General features: G+C 44.1%; 1 protein-coding gene across 5 annotated transcripts in view; it reads right to left on the bottom strand.

Moving 5' to 3' along the window:
• Positions 1-23,472, bottom strand: part of LOC115095786 (eukaryotic translation initiation factor 3 subunit A-like) — a 502,216-nt gene that overhangs the window by 72,082 nt on the left and 406,662 nt on the right. For 4 of the 5 annotated variants that reach the window (XM_029609944.1, XM_029609941.1, XM_029609943.1 and 1 more), the window contains 4 exons: positions 20,234-20,357; positions 19,937-19,997; positions 19,793-19,839; positions 17,549-17,624 (listed from right to left, as the gene is read on the bottom strand). In XM_029609944.1, the coding sequence (XP_029465804.1) occupies positions 17,549-17,624; positions 19,793-19,839; positions 19,937-19,997; positions 20,234-20,357 (308 nt within the window). The remainder of the gene's footprint in view (positions 1-17,548; positions 17,625-19,792; positions 19,840-19,936; positions 19,998-20,233; positions 20,358-23,472) is intronic. The other variant, XM_029609946.1, reaches the window with a different exon arrangement.

The following is a 23,472-nucleotide window of genomic DNA, read 5'->3' on the forward strand; positions in this document are numbered from 1 at the left end:
TGAGTCATCTGAAAATCTGATCACCTCATTCGTCATACCCCTTTCCAGATCATTTACAAATATATTAAAAAGCACTGGTCCAAGTACAGATCCCTGAGGCACTCCACTGTATACCTTTTCCACTGTGAAAACTGACCATTTAATCCTGCTCTCTGTTTCCTGTCTTTTAACCAGCTTGCAATCCACAAAAGGACATTGCCTCCTATCACATGACTTTTTAGTTTGCTTTGAAGCCTTTTATGCGGGGCTTTCTCGAATGCCTTCTGAAAATCTAAATACACCACATTTACCGGTTCACCTTTGTCCACGTTTATTCACCCCTTCAAAAAAATGTAGGCTTGTGAGGCAAGGCTTCCCCTGGGTAAATCCCATTAAACAATGTCTATCTAAATGTTTTGTGATTTTATTCTTTATAACAGTTTCCATGATTTTTCCAGGCACTGAAGTCAGGCTCACCGGTCTATAGTTTTCCAGATCATCCCTGGATCCCTTTTTTAAATATAGGAGTTACATTGGCCATCTTCCAATCTTCAGGTACAATGGATGATTTTAATGATAGGTTACAAATTGTTTGAAATAGGTCTGAAATTTCATTTTTTAGTTCTTTCAGAACCATGGGGGTGTATATCATCCAGTACAGATGATTTACTAATCTTCAGTTTGTTGATCAGGCCTACTACATCTTCCAGGCTCACTGTGATTTAGTTCAGTTGATCTGAATCATCACCCATGAAAACGTTCTCTGGAACGGGTATCTCTCCAACATCCTCTTCAGTAAACTCCGAAGCAAAGAAATTGTTTAATCTTTCCGTGATGGCCTTATCTTCTCTAAGTGCCCCTTTAACCTCTTGATCATCCAACAGTCCATCTGACTCCCTTGCAGGCTTTCTGCTTCGGATATATTTTAAAAAGTTTTCATTGTGAGTTTTTGCTTCTGTGGCCAACTTCTTTTCAAATTCTCTCTTAGCCTGTCTTATACAATATCTTACATTTAACTTGCCAATGCTTATGCTTTATCCCATTTTCTTGTTATGGAGCCTTCTTCCAATTTTTGAATGAAGATCTTTTGGCTAAAATAGTCTCTTTCACCTCACCTTTTAACCATGCCGGTAATCGTTTTGCCTTCTTTCCAATTTCTTAATGTATGGAATCCATCTGAACTGTTCTTCTAAGATGGTATTTTTTTTAACAATGTCCATGCCTGTTGCACACTTTTTACCTTTGTAGTTTCAGCTTTCAGTTTTTCCTAACTATTTTTCTCATTTTATCAAAAGCCGTTGATTTACTTACCATCCCCCTTCCAATCATTAATTCAAATTTGATCATATTATGATCACTACTGCCAAGCGGTCCCATCACTGTTACCTCTGTCACCAAATTCTGCACCCCACTAAGAATTAGATTTAAAATTGCTCCCTCTTCATTGGTTCCTGAACCAATTGTTCCATAAAACTCATTTATTCCATCCAGGAACTTTATTTCTCTAGCATGTCCTGATGTTTCACGTACCCGGTCAATATTGTGGTAACTGAAATCTCCCATTATTAATACACTACCAATTTGGTTAGCTTTCCTAATTTTTCTTAGCCTTTCATAATCCGTCTCACCATTTTGGCCAGGTGGACGGAAGTATTCTCCTATTACTATACTCTTCTCCATCACACAAAGGATTTATACCCATAAAGATTCAATTGTGCATTTATTCTCATGCAGGATCTTTATCCTGTTGGTCTCTATGCCATTCTGGACATAAAGCACCACCCTGCCACCAAGATGCTCCTCTCTGTCATTGCGATATAATTTGTATCCTGGTATAGCACTGTCCCATTGGTTGTCCTCCTTCCACCATGTCTCTGAGATGCCAATTAAGTCTATGTCATCATTCACCACTATACATTCTAATTCTCCCATCTTATTTCTTAGACTTCTAGCATTAGCATGCAAACGTTTCAAAGTGTGTTTTTTGTTTGTATTTACATTCTGCTTTTCAGTTGACAAGGACAAATTGGAATCTTTTAGCTAATGGCCACTGTCCTGGGCGGCCTCTGTCCCGCTCCATGGCCCACACCTTTTTCAGGGTCTGGCACTTGTGTACATGCCGGGGTTTACGTGCGTGGCCAGGCCTGTTTTAAAATGCACGCGGTGTGCGCAAGGTCCGGCCACACGCATAAACCCCAGTTTTTAAGCGGGCGGGCCTTTGAAAATCTGGACTTATATATCTGGTAGGGACCTACAAAGGAATGATCAAACTCTTGCTAAAGTGTGGGGAATTTCTGAGTTTAAGTTAAAAGGCTGATTTTTTTTTTTTTAAGTGTGAAAGTGACATCTGCCTATAAATTGAAGGATGAGCTAGGGTTGGAAGGGAGGGGGTGGGAAATACAAACACACAAACTTGTTTCTTTCCTGACTACCTATTTAAAACAAAACACACAAACATACTAAATAATATACCCAATAGTTTACTTCTCCCCAATACTTTTAAGTTTAAGAAATGTCTCCAAGCAGTACTTACTTATTTTTTCCAGCCACCAGTAAGGTGATCCTCTCCTCTCAGTGCTTCTTCTCAGTATATGTATGGCCATGTAAACTGAATGATTTGAATAGCATCAAATAAAAACCCGACTCCAGTCTAGGGTAAGAATGACCTGAGACAAAAGTCCAGGAACCTCTCTGTTGAGAGATGGAAACAGTAATGCCACAGGATTTTGCTCCTGCGGAAATCTGGTGTCCCACCCCTAACCACAGATCAGTGAGGTGTGTTCCTCATAGTTGAATATATAGATGTCACTCAAATTGCAGAGTGGTAGGAACCATCCACCCCTTAAGGATCAATATACAACCCAAATGTGACACTAATTCATCTCGAATGGTTGCAAAATGAAACACTCAAGTTCTTTACAGCAGGTATTTGAAATGCACTCCTTGGGAGTAGATTCCTACTAGATGGAATCTGTTGCTAATCTGTGAAATGCCAGATCTTGCGACAGCCTCCTTTATGTCTTGCAACTTTTGGGCTGTGCGCCTGCGCAAAAATAGCAAAGTGAGTTCTCCTTCATGGATGTGTCCCTGAACCCAGCAAGATACTGAAGATGGTTCAAGTAGAAAGCAGCAACTTGGAAGGAAATTCACCAGAGAAGGGAGAACAGGAACATTGCCTCTCCTGAGAAGGGAGTAAGCCGCCGAGGGGAGAACATATTAAGGTATCCCCTAACAGGCTGTAAGTAATAGACTTACATTCAGGATGAGAATACGTTTTAAATTTCTACAGGGGAAGTAGTTTATATGCGACCGGAACCCCTTTTCCTATCTGTGATACAAATTGTTTGATATTGCAGGCGACATTGAGAGGCTGCTAACCACAACTCAAAGAGCAACAGGGAAGAGCATTGAACAGAGATACTCTATTGATAACCCAACTGCCTGGGATACTTTGGTGTTTTAGTTAAAACTCAACCCCTTAAATACCTGGAGGCAACAACATGGCGATTGCATGATCGAGGCAAAGAACCTCTGATCCAGTGGACACTCTGTTCCCTGCTTGAGAGTGAGGAGCAGTCTGTGATGGTGGAAAAATAGAAGGAGGGCTCCCCCTTCACTATAGTGCTCTGCTGGCAATAAAGGAGCAGGTGGTTACCCTAACATTATGTCACAATTGAAAGAAAGAAGTTCACTAGGATTAGGAACGAAACTGATAGCGGTTCAGCTGACCATTCCTTTCTGTTCCTAACTCCATACAGGGGACCTGTAAAGAGCCCGTGGTTGACTGAAGGTAGTGTCATTAACAGGCATAACCCCCAAAACAGAACCGGTAGTATAACCCCTGGAAGCATCCAAGTGACCGGGAATTCAGATTGTATGCTGTTAAAGGCAGGAATCTGCAGAGAACTTACCCCTCCCCAAAGGGGAGGGAAAAAGGGCTCTGATCCCTACTCCAATCTCTTGGTATCCATCCCATTTGGGTGGCTCAACCAGGATCAAGTAGGAACCCACTCATATAAGCAGGGACTCAGTTGAAGGCCTATTGACCCACATGAGAGATACCTTGGTGCACTGGTGATTTCAGTCCCAGGCACTTGTTGCCCTTTGTCGCTATGTAGCACAGAACAGTCTAGGTGTGCCCAATGTTGCAGCGCCAGACACTGGTTCAGCATCGGCATTGCCGCCTATACCCAAGCTGCGGCATGCTTTGATGACTATACCATGGAGTAAGCTGCCATGGATTCTGCTGGTGGCTACTCTGGTACTCTGCAAAGGAGCTGACAGTGCATATCACCCGCTGCAGATTTTAATTGCGTCGATTCTAGTAGTACTCAGTACCTTTTAACACCCAGTAGCGCTTGATGTCACTGAATGGGGCAGTCCACCCTAGTCAACTGCGCCCAACGGCAACCAACACCACTCTGGGGCACCCAGCATTGGCGCCGCTTGGTGGCACCCAACTGTGCTTAGCATTGATGGCCTGCTGGCGACAGTGTCCCAGGACGCTTGGTGCTGATGGCATTCAATGTTGTCAATGACACTTGACGATGTCTTTCGTGCGTGATATTATTGATGGCATCCAATACACCACCCATGGCAATCAGCAGCATCTGAGGTACTTGATGGAGCTGATGGGACCCCCCTGTGCGGGATCGTATACAGTGTCAATGCTTGACAGTGCTGGGCTCCACCCTCAGTGTCTAGAATCACTGGTGCTATGGCACTTGGATGAGCACTGGCAACAGATTTTGGGGCATGGCACCATTAGTGTATCAACCGTGCTGATTGCCTTTGCTCACTCTCTACTCCTTGAAGACTGCTCTGCCAGGGCATGCTGGCAGTCAGGAAGAGAGGCTATATCATCCAGGGCACCAGAACTAAAGATTAACTTGCGACAGTGGAGACTAGTGCAATTCTCAGTAGCATGGGGAGGATGAGCTCTCCTCCCCATAGGAATGCTCTGATGTCTCCTGCTGACCCACGCAAGACAAGGGGGGCAGGGGAATCGAACCTGGAATCCTTCACTGTCTGGGCCTCAGTCAATGCTCAGTGGTCAAACTAATTTAATGAAGCTCCTGCCTGGATGGGAGCTTAGACATGTCCCCAGGCTAGAGGCCTAGCTCAACCACCAGGGACCCTGAAAGACTGCAGGTCCCATGAGGCAACAAGCACATGCAGAAAATCACCCCTCGAAGGCTTAGGGAAAGAATAAAACTTAAACAGATAGCATTATTTATTAATGTACGCCCTAGGCCAGCGCACAATGTGGCCTTCAGAAGTATTAAAAAAGAAGAAAACACTGAAATAAACAAAAACTACCTAAAAAGTACATAATGGAGAAAATAAATCCCGCAGGTCCCTGCAAGAAAAACTGCTTCTGCGATTCCAGAAACTTTCACTGCAGTAGCTCTGAGAGAGAGCAAAGAAATGTAACTTGTATGCTTGGTGGAAAAAATGAGACGGAGGGACTCTGCCTGGAAGGCAGAGAATTGGCTGCAGCTGTACATGCTTAGCAGAGCATGCTAAAAGCTTCTAAAATATTTGAAATCAAAGTTCTGGGCCGGGCTCTGTTGGATGAAGTCACCCACATGTGAGGACTGCCATCCTGCTTGTGCTTGAAGAAAAAAAAAGAAACCATGAAGCCATTAGATGTAAATGGATAAGGTCTTTGTGGAATGCTTGACGATTCAAACCAGTGGTATGGTTGGTCATATTGCGATGGCTAATCACCTGCATATGTACCAATTATGACACCCCAAGGCATCACACACAAGCCAAAGCAGTAAAATGGGAGAAAACTCATTAGACAACACCAAGGGATGGGCGAAGTAGAATGAAAATTGGCAACAAAACCTTGAAGCATAAATGTAGAGCAAGACATCAAGAAGAGTGGCATTAAAACCCTGAAGCGCTGAGTATAGAGTAAGGCAGCAAGCATAGTAGTATCAACACATCATAAGGCAGGAAGAAGAGTGGAATAAAATCCCCAAGATACCAACAGTAGCATGAACATCTTAAGGCACTATGAGAGGGGTAAAGTGGTACCATGTGTGGCAGCAGTTCCTTAAGGCAACATAGGAGAGGCAGGAGCAGGAGCAGACTTGGCAACAAAAATAGAAGAACATGAGGCAGGATTGGAGGCAAAGATTTTTCTTTTGGGGGCCAATACACCACAAACAAGGCAGGGGAGGAGGAGCAGGCTGGGAACAGAATTAAAAACAAATTGTGCTTTTGTAGTGCCAAAACACCTCAATATAACCAAGAAAGGCAGGACAGGAGGAAAGGTATGGGCAGCAATAGTAACAAGGCTCCAGGATCACAAGGCTTCTAGAGAGGGGCAGGAGTACTTTTCTTAATGTTTTTGTTTTGAGATCAAAACATCCAGTACATCCAAGAAAGAGGCAGGATAATAGTAGCAGCAAGTATGGCAATTGGCAACTATGCAGCAAGGTGTTGAGGGCAAAAATGTGTGGGTATTGGTTCACTCTAGCTGTGCAATCAGCCCTCTTGTCACTTGCATATAAATTTAGGGAACTTAGCAAAGAGAGATTTATTTTAATGATGACCAACTTGCACACAAACTCTGGTGCCAACCATGAATGACATGGACTCACTATATCCCCCAAATAGTCGAACTTCTCTCTATTTTTGGCGAGGTACTTGTCAAAAAAGTATATATGATGTGGAAAGACAACAAACCTCTATTTCCCAGCAAAAATGTGTACAGACTAAATTTTTGTTATTTAAATGACCTCATATATAGGCTGTTAATAATGCAATTGCTGCACAATCACTTTAGCCATTATGTACGAGATTTAAGTATAATCATTGGTCATTCAAAATACTTTTTCTTTGCGTGCATACACCTTTAGTGAACATGAAATGTCTCTTATTACAATGTTTTAAAGCATCTATTGCAATATTCCAGCTACTTAGCTTACCTTGAGGTATTAGTCAGACTGCCCGACATGGTCCGCGTTTCGATGTAAACATCTTCTTCATGGGGCCATCTATAGAAAATAGTCACACAGGCCATTCATATAAGCAATATCAAATCTTCAAATTCTCACCAATCTGCACCAACAAGATACTAACATTTAATCTATGTTCAGCATATTTCTCCCCGTCCTCCGGTGATTTGTTTCTTCAACCAGTTTGGCCGCGTTTCAGCGCCATTTTTAAAGGGCTACACTAACCAATGCCATTATAGCACGTCATTGAATTCCACTGACGTCACAAAGTGCACATACCTTGACTAATTCACAACATTGAATACCATTCTATGGCGGCATTAAGACCTTCAGGATGTATGCAATTTAACCGAAAAATCCATCGTTGTTCTTGTCGATTAAGTAACATTTGTGGATCACCCCCCCTACTTGTTATAGAAATTTTTTCTATAACCCGCCACTTTGTGGATCACCCCCCTACTTGTTATAGAAATTTTTTCTATAACCCTCCACTTTAGATCTAAAGTGGAGGGTTATAGAAAAAACCCCTTTAGATCTAAAGTGGAGGGTTATAGAAAAAATTTCTATAACAAGTAGGGGGGGGGGGGGTGATCCACAAATGTTACTTAATCGACAAGAACGATGGATTTTTCGGTTAAATTGCATACATCCTGAAGGTCTTAATGCCGCCATAGAATGGTATTCAATGTTGTGAATTAGTCAAGGTATGTGCACTTTGTGACGTCAATGGAATTCAATGGCGTGCTATAATGGCATTGGTTAGTGTAGCCCTTTAAAAATGGCGCTGAAACGCAGCCAAACTGGTTGAAGAAACACATCACCGGAGGACGGGGAGAAATATGCTGAACATAGATTACCTGTTAGTATCCCGTTGGTGCAGATTGGTGAGAATTTGAAGATTTGATATTGCTTATATGAATGGCCTGTGTGACTATTTTTTATAGATGGCCCCATGAAGAAGATGTTTACATCGAAATACGGACTGTGTCGGGCAGTCTGACTAATACCTCAAGGCACCATGACAAGTGTTTCTTCACGATAAGCTAAGTAGCTGGAATATTGCAATAGATGCATTAAAACATTGTAATAAGAGATATTTCATGTTCACTAAAGGTGTATGCACACAAAGAAAAAGTATTTTGAATGACCAATGATTATATTTAAATCTCGTACATAATGGCTAAAGTGATTGTGCAGCAATTGCATTATTAACAGCCTATATATGAGGTCATTTAAATAACAAAAATTTAGTCTGTACACATTTTTGCTGGGAAATAGAGGTTTGTTGTCTTTCCACATCATATATACTCACTATATCCCCGCCATTAATACCACCAATTCACTAAACAAGCTGATTGGTGGGTAGGAAAGGAAATGCCAGGCCACTTTTGCCATGGCTGGCCAGACTATGGCCTTGTGTGCTCAGTATGCCAATGGGTCTTGGCCATATGTTAGGTGGGCTCTGTAAAATAGCACTGATGAAATTTGTGCAGAGATCTCATGTGCTGAGGAGGGGATACTGGACTCTGCTGGCAACTGCTGTAGCTACGGCCTGTGTCAGTAGAGCTGGCCATGGGACAGGATTGGGGAGAGGGGGATGGCAGATAAAGGAAAATGGTTCTTACCTCCTAATTTTCGTTCCTGTAGTACCACGGATCAGCCCAGACTGCTGGGTTATGCCTCCCTTCCAGCAGATGGGAGACAGAGAAAAACTTGAAAGGCACGCCCTGTAAGTATGGTGCACCACCTGCAGCCCCCTTCAGTATAAATAGTATCAAAGCAGAAAATCAATTCAAACAGGTAACCATAATCCAAATTTAGTGGCTAAATCAATTTGATGAACAACAACTATGTACAAATTAAGAGCACTGTAAAATCTTCGTTCTGAAATAGTCTGACAGAAAAATGGAAAGTTCGAGCAGATCTGAAAATAAAAATTACATAACCTCTATTCTGGACGGGCATCTGGGCTGATCTGTGGTACTACAGGAATGAAAGTTAGCAGGTAAGAACCAATTTTCCTTTCCCCATATGTACCCGGATCAGCCCAAACTGCTGGGATGTACCCAAGCTGCCTTACCTGGGGTGGGACCTAGAAAGCCCCACTCGAAGCACCTCACTTCCGAAATTATCAGAACCGGGCGCCTGAACATCCATACGGTAATGCTGAGCAAAAGTATGCAAAGACTTCCAAGTCGCCGCTCTACAGATCTCCTGGGGTGACATCACCTGACTTTCCGCCCAGGATGCCGCCCGAGACCGAAGCGTGAGCCTTAAGACCCTCAGGAACCGCTCACCCGTGACATATGTACGCCGAAGCAACCATCGGGCAATGGATATCTTGGAAGCCTTCTGCCCTTTCTTAGGGCTGCTCCACAAAACAAATAGGTGATCAGACAAACGAAACTCGTTAGTGACCTTCAAGTAACGTAGAAGAACTCGCCTGACATCCAACCTTCTCAAATTGCGTGTATGCGGAGAATCTGGACCCAAATCAGGAAACGCCGGCAACTCAACTGACTGGTTCACGTGAAAGGCTGATACAACCTTAGGAAGAAAGGAGGGTACCGTTCGCAGAGAAACACCAGAATCTGAAAACCGAAGAAACGGTTCATGACAAGACAGTGCCTGAATCTCAGACACTCTCCGAGCCAAGCACATAGCCACCAAAAATACTGTTTTGAGTGTAAGGTCCTTTACCAAACAATTTGAACATATTACACCTGTTCTGTTTCACTTAAAATGGTTATCGATCTCAGAACGTTTTCGTTACAAAATTGCGATGATTGTGTATAAATTACTGAGTCCAGAATCTCCCCCCTGGACGAACGAGCTCCTTAGAATCTATCAACCTACTTGGCAATTAAGATCATCACAACGTGGTCTATTGGATGTCCCTTCCGTCCGTCATGCCCATCTTGCTTTCTCTGTAGCCGCCCCCTCTACCTGTAACACCTTACCTTTTGAGGTCCGAATGCAGGAAAACCTTAAGAAATTCAGGCTTTCCCTAAAAAGCTTCCTCCTTCAATGCTCCTGATGTAAGGGTTGAATTTCTAATGCTGGCAGTTCTATGTATATCAGAGTCTGATATTGTTGTATGTGATATTATTGTTGTTTGTTTTTGATATAATTTTATGAATGTTCCATTGTAAATCGCTTAGGCCACAATCTTGTTGTGTTAAGTGATTAATACATTTTAATAAATGAAATGAAATGAAGGTAACACATTTGAGTGGTTCAAAAGGAGGTTCACACAAAGTTCAAAGGACCAAATTCAAACTCCAAGATAGACAAACAGCCCGGAGGGGAGGATTCAAATGCTTAGCATCTCTAAGAAAAACGCACATCAGGATGAGTCGCTATGGTCACTCCTTCTACCTTTCCTCATAAACAGCCTAAAGTCGCCACTTGCACCTGAAGAGAACTGAAAGCTAACCCCTTCGCCAAACCCTCTTGTAAGAAGGCTAGAATATGAACTATCGAGGCATGTCTAGGGGAAACCTTCGATCTAGTGCACCAAGAGTCAAAAACCTTCCAGACCCGGACGTATATAAGCGAGGTGGATGTTTTGCGAGCCCGCAAAAGAGTGGAAATTACCGAATCCGGATAACCCTTCTTTCTCAACTGCCGCCTCTCATAAGCCAATCTGCTAGACAAAAGTGATCCACCTGGTCGATAAATACTGGACTTTGCCTCAGGAGATTTGGAAGATGACCCAGACGGAATGGGCCATCCACTGCGAGGTTGATGAGATCTGTGAACCACAGCCTCCGTGGCCATTCTGGAGCCACCAGAACCTCCGGTCCTGGATGAGTCTCTATTCTTCTTAGGACCTTGCCCACTAGGGGCCAAGGAGGAAAAACGTAGAGCAGAAAGTTGTGGAGCCACGGAAGAACAAGAGCATCCCACTCCTTCCGCCCCGTACTCTCTTCTGCGACTGAAGAATCGAGGCGCCTTGGCATTCAACCGAGTTGCCAACAAATCCAAGCGGGGAAGCCCCCAACGATGAGTTAACAACTTGAACACCTCGTCAGACAGCTCCCACTCTCCTGGATATAGTGGCTGACGGCTCAGAAAATCTGCCTGAACGTTGTCTACTCCGGCAATGTGAGAAGCCGCTATCCTGGACAGATTCCTCTCCGTCCAGGCCATGAGCTCATCCACCTCCAACGCCATGGAACGGCTCTTCTTTCCTCCTTGCTGGTTGATGTAGGCCACCATAGTCGTGTTGTCAGATAAGACTCTCACCGACTGATGACGGATGAGAGGAAGGAACTTCTGCAAGGCCAAACGTACCGCTCGTGTTTCCAGACAATTGATGGACCATTGCGCTTCCTGGCACGTCCATTGGCCTTGCGCAGCTTGAGATTGGCAAACTGCCCCCCAACCGGAAAGGCTGGTGTCCGTCGTAACGATGATCAACTGAGGAACTTCTAGCTCCACTCCCTGAGACAAGTGGCTTGGGTATTAACCATCAAGCGAGGCTGGACCTGGCAGGCTCCTGAAGCGGCAAGGGGATCTGGAACTCCTCTGACTTGGGATCCCAACGTGAGAGCAAGGCCCTCTTCAACGGTCTCATGTGAGCGAAGGCCCAAAGAACCAACTCCAGTGTAAACGCCATAGGCCCAAGCACCTGCAAGTAATCCCATACTTTGGGGAGCGGCAGAGCCAAGAGATAACGAACTTGAGACGTCAGCTTGTCTATCCGTTCCTGCAAAAGGAAACCCTTCCCAATCCGAGTATCGAACCGCGCTCCCAAAGAATCCAGGATCTGGGTAGGACAAAGCTGGCTCTTGGTCGGATTGATGACCCATCCCATGGAGTGAAGGGTCTGCACCACCTTGGCCACCACTGTCTTGCATAGCTCCTCTGACTGCGCTCGAATGAGCCAATTGTCCTACGGCCGCGGAAGGAAAGACTGAGACCTGAGATGGCTGCCTCTGGCCAAAAGTGGTTGGTTTGGACTGGTGAAACCAGCGCTGGCCTCGAAAACGAGAACGTGAGGTCCCGAAACCCTTGGAGGCTTTCGGCCTATCCTCAGGAAGCTTGTACACCTTATTATCCCCCTAGGATTTAATGAGCTGCTCCAAATCATCTCCAAAAAGGAATTTTCCCCGAAAGGGAAAAGCTCCCATCCGGGACTTGGACGAAACATCGACTGACTAATTACGTAACCATTAAGTCTGCGAGCCGACACCGGGGAAGCCATAGTGCGGGAGATTTAAGGAGGAGATCATACAAGGCATCGGCTCCATACGCAACCGCAGCCTCCAACCGATCCGCCTGTTCTGCTTCTTCCAGGGAAAGTTCCCTGGTGCTCAGTAGCTGCTGCACCCATCGGAGACTCACCAACTGCATCAAACTACTACAAACAGCCGCCCTAACCCCCAGGTCGATACCTCGAAGATTATTTTGAGAAGAACCTCAAGCTTACGATCCTGAGATTCCTTAAGAGCAGTTGCCCCCACAACCGGAATCGTGGTACGCTTCGTGACTGCCGACACGGCCGCATCAACTTTAGGAACCTTGAGGAGATCCAGAGAGTTGTCTGGCTGCGGGTACAACTTGTCCATAGCCCGGCCCACCCAAAGGCTAGCCTCTGGAGAATCCCATTCCCGAAACATAAGCTGAAGTAACATGGGATGGAACGGGAAAGTTCGAGCCGGGGGGGGGGGGGGGGGTGCAGACCAGAAAGCACTGGGTCCACCGTGGTCTGATCCTGGGTCGCCTGTATAGCTGGGATTCCCAGCTCTGCGAGAACACACAGGATCATAGGCTCTAACTCATCTCTACGAAAGAGTCTCAGGATGCGAGGATCATCCCCTTCCACAGGCGCCCCCCCGCTCGGGATCATCATCCGCGTCAGCCTGAAGTGGATCTGCCGGGGTGGTGTTCCCCTGGTCCCGGACGCTCCCTGGATGACCCGAATCCGAGAAACCTCCAGAGGGTCCACCCTAGGGACTTTGGTGGGCGGAGAGAGCTCAGCCACAAGTCGACTGGGATGGGGCTCGGGGTCCCCTGAAGACATAAGGCTAGCTAGGTAAGCCTTATGCATTAATAAAACAAAGTCAGCTGAAAAAGGTGGCTGACTCTTAAATTTCCCCTCGGGGGAGTTCCCAAAGGCACCGGAGGGGTTGCACAGCCGTCCTGAGGAAACCCAGGACTCTGATCATGAGGAAACAGTTGAGGAGGGAGATGCCCTCCCTCCGCCGAACAATCTGCATCGGCTTCAGGCGAATCTAAAATGGCCACCATTCCTGCGCTTCGCGGGAACGGCCCAGGCCTTGTACCATGCGGCAGCAACTGGCTACCTGCTCCGCTGTTGTCGACGGGCCCTCTCTCCCCCGGGAGCAGAGGCTCTCGTGGGAGAGCCGAGTCACCGGCTCCCCACAGGCACTGCAAGCCGCAGCATGCAGCATCTGCACAGTACAGATCCGGGGGGGGGGGGGGGGGGGCTAAGAATACCGTCCGGAGCACGGGAGGCCAAGAAACAGCGCTGCCAAACTTTTTTTTTTTTAACTTTAGCGCAGCAAAATGAGCCGCACAGGCCTCACCAAAGAGAACCCAGCTAGCCTCTCTGGGCCAGGGGGAAAGGGACCGGCCCACCGGTAAATCCCCCCCAGTAACTCACCGAGTACTGCTCTGGGAATGCCTTTGGGCAAGTGACCTCCCGCCAAGCCTACCACCAAGGTATGAAGGAAGCTAAGCCTTCCCCCTCAGGAGGCGACGTGCTCCTGTGCTCAACTTGTCTCTGACTGTTTTTTTTTTTTAAGAAATCAAAGCCAAGAAATCAAATCAGGATTCCTGAAATATCTCCTTATTCTCTCTTAGTTTATTTATTTATTTATTTAAAATAATGATTCAAGCTCCCATGACCGCAGATTCTGCCACCTTCATCAGCTGGAGACAGAGAAATACTGAAGGGGGCTGCAGGTGGTGCACTGTACTTACAGGGGGTGCCCTTCAAGTTTTTCTCTGTCTCCATCTGCTGGAAGGGAGGCATAACCCAGCAGTCTAGGCTGATCCAGGTACGTACAGGGAAAGGTGGGGAAGTATGTGGTAGCTGACAACATGCTGCTCATGCTGACAATTTTGTGTAGAGTTCCCACTATTTCCTCTGCTGCAACCCCAATGCCTCTGGTGTTTCCATTCCTGTACCCAAGCCATCAGCTTCTCCATCCAGTAAGTCAAGAAGGTGATACTCCCTTTCACCCATTGGTTACACCACATGGACATCACGAGTGAGGTTTTTGAGCTTATTTTCCAGTTGCAGCTGTAAGGAGACCACAAGCACTAACAGCTCTGGGGTTCAGTCTCTGTTCCTGCCAAAAACCCTCTAACTTCTCCAGGTTTCTGACAATGGGAATGACTTCACCCATGGTTGCTCTTGTTGAACTCAGATTCATCATAGCATCCTTGAAGGGCTTCAGGACGTTTACCACCTGAGCAATCCACACTTATATCAGTTTCCAGAGATATGTCATGAAAAGCTGTCTGTTGCTCCACTAATCTCTGCAGCATCAGATAGGTGGAATTCAACCTGGTGTCTACATCTTGAATAAGTCCTTATAGAGACACTACTACTGCGTTCTGCTTCTCACAGAGCTGCTGTCTCACCCTTCACGCACTGGTGAATATGCCTTATTTTCCTGTATTTATCAGTTCGCTTAGAATTGAGTTGCTACATTTCTTGGCCTCTAGTCCCAAGGTGTTCTTACTCCCAGGTGCAGCAAGTGTGCAATCCATCAGTTCCCTTCATAACTTGAGTATCAGTATAGTAAAAGAATTTAAATAAATAAAATAAAATAAATAGCTGCCATTTTCCATTGCCTTTCTCATGTTACTGTCATCATCTGTGACAGAAAAAAACAGAAACAGCTGAGTCTCTCCAGTCAAGCTGCTAGCCATCTGTCATGCACCTTATTGCCACTAAGATATGGGTCGTTGCATGGCTCTGGTCCATTACCAGGATGAGCAGCACAGCCCACCTATACCCTTCTTGTCTGCCCCAATTGCCTTTGCCAACAGTGTGCCATCAGGTAGGTGTGCGAAGCATTCTGGCTAGCCCAGATGTTGCTGATGGCCAGCTGCTCTTGTATCTTATATGAGACAGAGTGTACAGGTTGAGAGTCATCTGCTTACTGAATATTGTCCCGTACAGCACTTTGTAACTGAGGGCCAAGATATGTAGTAGCTGCTTAAATGTCATATTCACATTTGCAGGGACTTATCATTCAGGGCAACCACTTCCTCAATGTACTGTGTCACCACTTTTGATGCTCCTTTTTCCCTGAACAGTGATGCAGACGACTACCCCATGTGCTCCGTGGTGGCTTGCTTGGGAGCTGCCGGCTTGCCACCTCATTGGGGGAGGGGGAGGTTAGCTTGGGAGATAAGACTTTCTTTTTTTTTTTACTCCTACTGCTTGAGATTAGTACTGGCAGCCTCCCCAGAAACAGAAACTAACTGGTGTTTTTACAAATGATGGAGTATACCACCGACCTCTGGATCCTTAGGAGCTGCTGCTGGGGTTAATGGCAGATTAGGAGTATAAAGACCAGTAGCATCTCTCAGACTTGTTCTTTGGGAGTTCTTTTCGCCTAAGTAGTATTACTAGCTGCCTCCTGCAGCTTCTCACTGGACAGCAATAGCATGCTAATAACTAGATTCCCCAAAATCTCTTCAACTACCAGATATTCAACATCAGTCTGAAAATCCCCCACATGATTTATCTGAATCAGTAGCTTCAATCTTTTTCCAGACACTGCTTCAAAACAAACAAGGAGCATTGTGCAGGCTTTGCCTCATGCCTATTGGTTCCCCCCTCTGTTGCTGTCTCCATCAACTGACTCTGTCTTCTGCTTTTGCGTCAGATGGGAGCAGGCAGCTGCAGTTCTAGCATCTTACCTGACACTGCCTCTGTAGCTGGTTTCCCCCTCCTAAAAAATATCTTATCTCTTGGCTGTAAGACTCCTGATATTATCACTACTATCATTAGTAGTGTTGCTTATGCTGGCCCTAGGTCCTTGTGTTCAGAAAACGCCTTTCTTCCTTCTCTCCCATTAATGCCACTTCTACTCAGTGATGCCAGTGGCATGATATAATTTGAAACAGACCAGTAGTGGTTAGTGGCTTTTAGTGGTACAATATATACCTAGTACTAGTATGGGGAAGACACAGACAACAGATCAGACAGTCACTTTTGTCATACACCAGGTGTACCACACAATGCTGACTGCCTGCTGACTGTATGTAGATCTATATACTAATAACTAAGGGAAACTTTCACTTTGTGGAAGAGAGTCACAGAGCAACACACAGAGTACACTGACTCCTTTCTACACATAGATTAAAGAAAGAGAGCAAAGGCTATTGTACCTGCAAGTCAGAATCACTGCTGAATACTACTGCTCACACAGTGAAACATGGAGAACTCTCTCTGTGCTGCAGACATACTGTTAGTGTCTTTGCAGCGCTTTCACCCTTGTTGATACTGTAACCCTATAACAGTCAATAGTGTGTCATAGGACACAGTGACAACAGGTAGGCAATAGACAATAGGCTACCTCCCTTTCTGCAATGCAAAACTTTTATAAATTTTTTCTTTCACTCTGATAAAAAGCTTTAGAATCTCTCTTCTCTGTCTCAAATCCAACAGAAAAATAACTGAACATAATGAAGGCTGCTCAAAGTTAAGTTTTTCTTTCATATTTAGGTTAAAAAAAATGAGGAAGCCATGTCAGGATAGGCTGGTTGAAAAAGTACTCCTCCTTTCTTGTCCCTTCCAAACACAGCTCTGCTCCATCTAGCTTGAAGAGAAAAAAATCCTGTTTGTTTTGCCCCACTAACAATAATGGATCTAAAAAGAATGAAACGAAAATTTTCGGAGGCACCATCCACTTGTTTTAGAAACAATGTACCAAAACAAAACTAGATTCATTTGTCATGTTTTACCCATTTGTTTCAAACAAATACACATCCCTACCACACTGGTTTGCTTTTCAGACATGGTGAGGAAAACAGTGATGAAATCAAATGAAGAAATTTTCCTCTTCACAGTCTTAAGATGAAAAAAATCTGGTCAAGTTAGCAGTCACACTAACTATGGTTTTGCGGACAAAAATAACCTAAAGGAGGCTATAGGGTCACAGAAGTGCAGTTACTACTATGCATGATCACTAAAAAGCATTTAGACTTTTTCCAAAAACACGAACAATCTGCTCAATTGATGCCAACTGTAGTCACATGGCTCATGTGTGTGAACAGTGAATTGCTGATCTTTAAAGAAGAAATTTGCACACTTTGTTATAAATAAACCTAAAACAAAAATTAAATACACTGTAACAAAAAAGAAAAGCATATGAATAAGCTAATAAAACCAATAAAGTAAAAAAAAAAAAAATCCTATTTTGAGCAATCGAAATAGGACTTGCTACACTAAACTGCGAGAACACATACAAGAGACAGAATACCTAAACAAAAACATCCCAAGCTTAGTCTATAAATCAAACATTGGTGATAAATGATTAAATATTTGTTGCAACGTATTGCCAGTTTTCACTGAACAAATAAAAGGATTTTAAAATTTTTTTGTCTACCTTCTCATTGGTCCATTTCTAAGGTCCGACAAGTACACCTTCCCTTCCATTTGATGACCACGAGCATCAGAAAAAGCTAAACAAGATTTAAAACAAGTTTAAGTCTTTTAATCTAGTAAAGTTTTTTAAATAGTAATGAGGGCAGCATGGAAGAATTTGTATTCTTGTCCTCCCCAAGCTGTTTCCTTGACCATCAGACTAGGAGAGCCTAACCGGCAAAGCTCTTCCTGCCTGGGTTGACTCTGTCCCCTGATGACATTTGCCCATGAGTGATTTGACCCATAATGACAGCTGCCCAGCCCCAGAGGCTTGATAAAAGAGGCACACTCAGCAGAAGGCAAGACAAGCTGGCCATTAGAGGAGGGGCAGGGCAGCATAAAAGAACTTGTACCCTGTCTGCAGCCCTCACCCAGCTGTTTCTTTAATCAGCAGAGTGGGAAAGCCAAACCGGCGAAGCTCTGCCTGATGGGAGCAACTCTACTCCCTGATGATATCTGCCTGGTCACAGGGCAGATGTGATGAGTCCACTACAGCTGAAGGAAAATCAATCTGGCCATAACAGGAGGAGCAGGGTAATATGGAAGAAACTGTGCCCCTTTTGGAGCCCTCCCAGAGCTGTTTCCTCGACCAATGGTCTGGAAAAGCCTAACCAGCAGGGATCCGCCTACCTGTCAGGATTGACTCTGCCCCCTGATATCTGTCCAGCCCCAGGGGCTTGATAAGAGGCCACTACCATTGAAGGTAAGTCAAGATGGCCATAACAGGAGGGACAGGACATAGAAAGCTTGCAGCCAGCCTGAAGCCTCCATTAAGCTGTTTCCATGATCACCATACTAAGATAGCTTGACAGGAATCACTCCGCCTCCTGACATCTGATTGGCCCCAGGGGCTTGATAGCAGGCCACCACTGGTACAGGAAAATTGACCTGGTATTAAGAGAAGGGGCAGTGCATCTTGGAGGAACTTGTTCTCTGCCTGGAATCCTCCCCAAGGTCTTTCAGCCTAACCAGTGGGGCTCTACCTGCCTCCAGTGATTCCAACTCCTGACATCTACCTGGCCCCAGGGGCTCAATAAGAGGCCATCACTGCTGGAAGCAAGATGATCTGGCCGTAACAGGAGGGGCAGGAGATAGAACATGATAGCAGATAAAGACCATATGGTCTGCCCAGTCACATCTCCTGCTCAGCTTCTGAGTCCCTTCATGACGGAACTTGTACCCTGCTTGGTGTCCATTGAGCTGTTTCCTTGATCACCAGACTAGAAGAGCCTAACAGGTGGGGCTCTGCTACCAGGAGTGACTCCATACCCTTATGAGGTCTGCTCGATCCCATGGGTTTGATAAGAGGCTGCTACCACAGAAGGCAAGTCAAGCTGTCCATAACTGGTGAACAGCAGCATGGAAGAACCTGTACCCTGCTTGGAGCCCTCCTTAAGCTCTTTTCTTGATCACTGGATCATAAGAGCCCAACCAATTGTGTTCAACATACCTGCTGTAGCTTTGCCTCCTGACATTTGCCTGGCCCCATGGGCTTGATAAGAGGCTGCCATCATGAAAGGCAAGTCAAGCTAGCCATAACAAAAGCGGTTGATCGTGAAAGAAATTGCAGCCTACCTGGAGCCTTCACCGTTCTGTTTCCTTGACCACCAGACTGGGAAAGCCTAACCAGCAGGGCTTTACCTACCTGCCAGAAGTGATTCTATCCTAATGACATTTTCATGAGAGACTCTGTCCCCTGATGTCTGCCTCAGCCCCAGGGGCTTGTTAAGAGGCAGTAACTGCTGAAGGCAGGTCGCCTCCGATGAGGTGATGCAAAGGAGATCATACCCTTGGAGCCTCCTTCAAAGGCAAAGAGGATGAGGGTAGAGGAGGAATGACAGGGAGCTGTTCATTTTTATTAGAGAGATTGGGTCTGTTTAGTTGTATGATTTGTTATTTTGGTATCCCACTGTGCCGGTATAGGGAGTCTTATCCTACCCAGCCGTTCAGTGAGAGGGTGGGAACCAGTTAGGTATTCTTGGAAAGGAGGGGATAATTATTTGCTATGATGATTTTATATTGCATTTTACTTTATTACCGTATGTCATATGATGATTTTGTAATAGTATTTTATATGCTTTTTATGTAATTATATGTATTTTGAATTTTGTTCTAAGCCCCACTGAAAAGTCTTGTTAGACTTAAAAGGAGGGATATTAAGTAAAATGGAATATGAAATACAAGCTTTTTGTTATTTTGAAAATACCTTGAATTGCTCTATCTGGATCCCAGCAATCAACATCAATAAGGTACCTATATGAAAAAAAAAATGACTTTGAAATGATAAAATATGACCAATTATAAATTCTTTTCCAAAGGAATAGCACCACTGCACATCTATTCCACTTACCTACATATCAGATACCCAGTTCTACTAACTCCATTGGTGCAATGAACTCCAATGAGTTTGTCTGTTAAAAAAAGATGAAAAATTGCATTTGGTAGTATATTCAAATATTAAATTATAGCAATAAATATTTCTGATATATTTTAAGCAAATATGAATGTGATATTCAATATCTGTGAAATTATAACTTCCAATGTGTCTTGCAGAAGAAAGATATTTTGGTTGTGGCATTGAACTTAATATATCAATCAGCTACAAATAACTAGATTTTGATACCGAGAAGGTCAAAGTTGACATTACCATTTTCAGTATTTTCAAACAGAAACCTGGAGACCATTCTTTTGAATTGTAGAATGGTAGCATCATCAGGGACTTCAAGTCCAGCGGTAAAGAGTTTTTTATAGTCCACACTTTTAGGCAGATCCTTGAGGAGAAAAAGGAGTAATTTAACATTACAACAGATCTTTCATCCACAAAAATAGTATGCAAAGACAGCAAAGTTGCTTACCTGTAACAGGTATTCTCTGTAGATGGCAGGAAAAATTAGCCACACAAGTCATCTGATAACGCTAATTTCGAACATGCTCTCTCACAGCTCAGAAAGACCTAGAACTGTTTCTAAGCATGCGCGCGTGTTCCTGTGCAACCACCACTAGTATACTTCAACTCTTTGGGGAGGAGGGTGGGATTGAATGGCTGATCTGTCCTACTGTCTACACAGCAGAACACCTGTTACAGGTAAAAACTTTGCTTTCTCTGTGGACAAGCAGGACTATATCAGCCACACAAGTGGGGACTCCAAAGTTGACTGTTATTTTTTAAATAGTTATATCAGCAGAGGAATTGCAACTTACAATTTGAAGAGGCTGGTGGGTGAGCTGAAGCAAATACAGTATCTGGTAAATATCCAAACAGTAAATAAATCTCATGCTACTAATGCCAGTAATAAGCAGAGGCTATTCCCTAAATCAATTTGACTGATATCATTTCATTGACTTCTCCAAACCTTTTTTAAACCTAGCTACGTGAACTGCCTTAACCGTATCCTCTGGCAATGAATTTGAGATCTTAATTGTGAGATGAGTGGAAGAATTTTCTCTGATTTGTTTTAAATGTGCTATTTGCTAACTTTATGGTGTGCCCAGGATCCTCGTATTATCTGAAAGAGTAAATAACTGATGCATATTTACCCATTCTAGTCCTCTCATGATTTTATAGATCTCTATTATATCTCCTCTCAGCCGTCTTTTCTCCAAGTTGAACAGCCCTAACCTCTTCAGCTTTTCCTCAAAGGGGAGCAGTTCCATCCGGTTTATCATTTTGATCACCCTTCTCTGAACCTTTTCCAATGCAACTATATCTTTTTTAAAATACGGGGATCATAACTGCACATATAGTACTCAAGGTGCGGTCTCATCATGGAGGGATACAAAGGTACTATGCCATTCTCTGTTTTAGTTTAAACAATTTTATTGGTTTTTCAAGACATTCTCTGTTTTATTCACCATTCTTTTCCTAATAATTCCTAACATTCTATTTGCTTTTTTGACCGCCACAGCACACTGAACAGACGATTTCAATGTACTATCCACTGTTTCACCCATATCTTTTTCCTGGGCGGTAACTCCTAATGTGGAACCCTACACTGTGCATCTACAAGGCGGGTTACTTTCCCTATGTGCATCACTTTGCACTTGTACACATTAAATTTCATCTGCCATTTGGATGCCCAGTCTTCAAGTCTTGCAAAGTCCTCCTGCAATTTATCACAATACAATTTAACAACACTAAATAATTTTGTAGCATCTGCGAATTTGATTATCTCACTCATCATTCCCCTTTCTAGATCATTTATAAATATATTCAAAAGCACCAATCCAAGTACAGTTCTCTGAGGCCCTCCACTATTTACCCTTTCTCCACTGAGAAAACTGGCAATTTAATTCTATTCTCTGTTTCCAATCTTTTAGCCAGACTGCAATCCCTAAAAAGACATTGCCTCTTATTCCATGACTTTTAAATTTTCTTAGGAGTCTCTCATGGGGGACTTTGTCAAATGCCTTCTGAAAATCCAAATATACAGTGCATTCAGAAAGTATTCAGACCCCTAACTTTTTCCACATTTTATTACGTTACAGCCTTATTAAAAAATGAACATAATGCATTTTTTTCTCCTCAATTTATAGCAAAATCAGGTTTGTAAAATTTGTACAAACTAGTTTAAAAAAAAACCAAAACTGAAATATCACATTTACATAATTACTTGGACCTTTTGCTATGACACAAAGTTGAGCTCAGGTGCAAGCTGTTTCCATTGATCATCCTTGAGATGTTTCTCCATCTTGACTGGAGTCCACCTGTGGTAAATTCAATTGATTGGACACGACTTGGAAAGGCACACATCTATCATATAAAAGATCCCACAACAGACAGTGCAATTCAGAGCAAAATCAAAGCCATGAAGTCAAAGGAATTGTCTGTAGACCTCCGGGACAGGATTATGTCTAGGCACAGGTCTGGGGAAGGGTACCAATAAATTGTTGCAGCAATGAAGGTCACAAAGAACACAGTGGCCTCCATCATTCTTAAATGGAAGAAGTTCTGAACCACCAGAACCCTTCCAAGAGCTGGCTGCCAGCTCAAACTGAGCAATCGGGAGAGAAGGGCCTTAATCAGGAAGATGACCAAGAATGGTCACTCTCACAGAGCTCCATGGTTCTGTTGTAGAGATTGGACACCTTCCATAAGGGCAATCATCTCTGCAGCACTCCACCAATCAGGCCTTTATGGCAGAGTGGCAAGTCAGAAGCCACCCCTCAGTAAAAGGCACATGGATAGCCCGCCTGGAATTTGCCAAAGGCACTTAAAGAATTCTCACAGCATGAGAAACAAGATTCTCTGTTCTGATGAAACCAAGATTGGCTTGAATAACAAGTGTCATGTCTGGAGGAAACCAGGTACTGATCATTAACTAGGTGATACCATTCCTATGGTGAAGCATGGTGGTGGAAGCATCATGCTGTGGGGATGTTTTTCAGCTGCAGGAACTGGGAGACTAGTCAAGATCGAGGGAATGATAAATGGAGCAAAGTACAGAGAGATACTTGATGAAATCCTGCTATAGAGCGCTCTGGACCTCAGACTAGGGTGACGAGTCACCTTCCAACAGGACCATGACCCTAAGCACATAGCCAAGACAATGCAGGAGTGGTTTCAGGACAAGTCTGTGAATGTCCCTGAATGGCCCAGCCAGAGCTTGGCTTTGAACCAGATTGAACATCTCTGGAGAGAACTAAAAATTGCTTTGCATGGATACTCCCCATTCAACCTGACAGTGCTTGAAAGGACCTGCAGATAATGGGAGAAAATCCTCAAACCAGGTGTGCCAATATTGTAGCATCGTACACAAGAAAACTTGAGGCTGTAATCACTGCAAAAGGTACCTCAGAGAACTGTGTAAAGAGTCTGAATACTTATGTACAATGCAGTTACTTACCTGTATCAGTGTTTCCCCTAGGACAGCAGAATGTTAGTCCTCA

Source organism: Rhinatrema bivittatum, chromosome 7, assembly GCF_901001135.1.
Source record: "Rhinatrema bivittatum chromosome 7, aRhiBiv1.1, whole genome shotgun sequence".
NCBI classification, from domain to species: Eukaryota; Metazoa; Chordata; class Amphibia; order Gymnophiona; family Rhinatrematidae; genus Rhinatrema; species Rhinatrema bivittatum.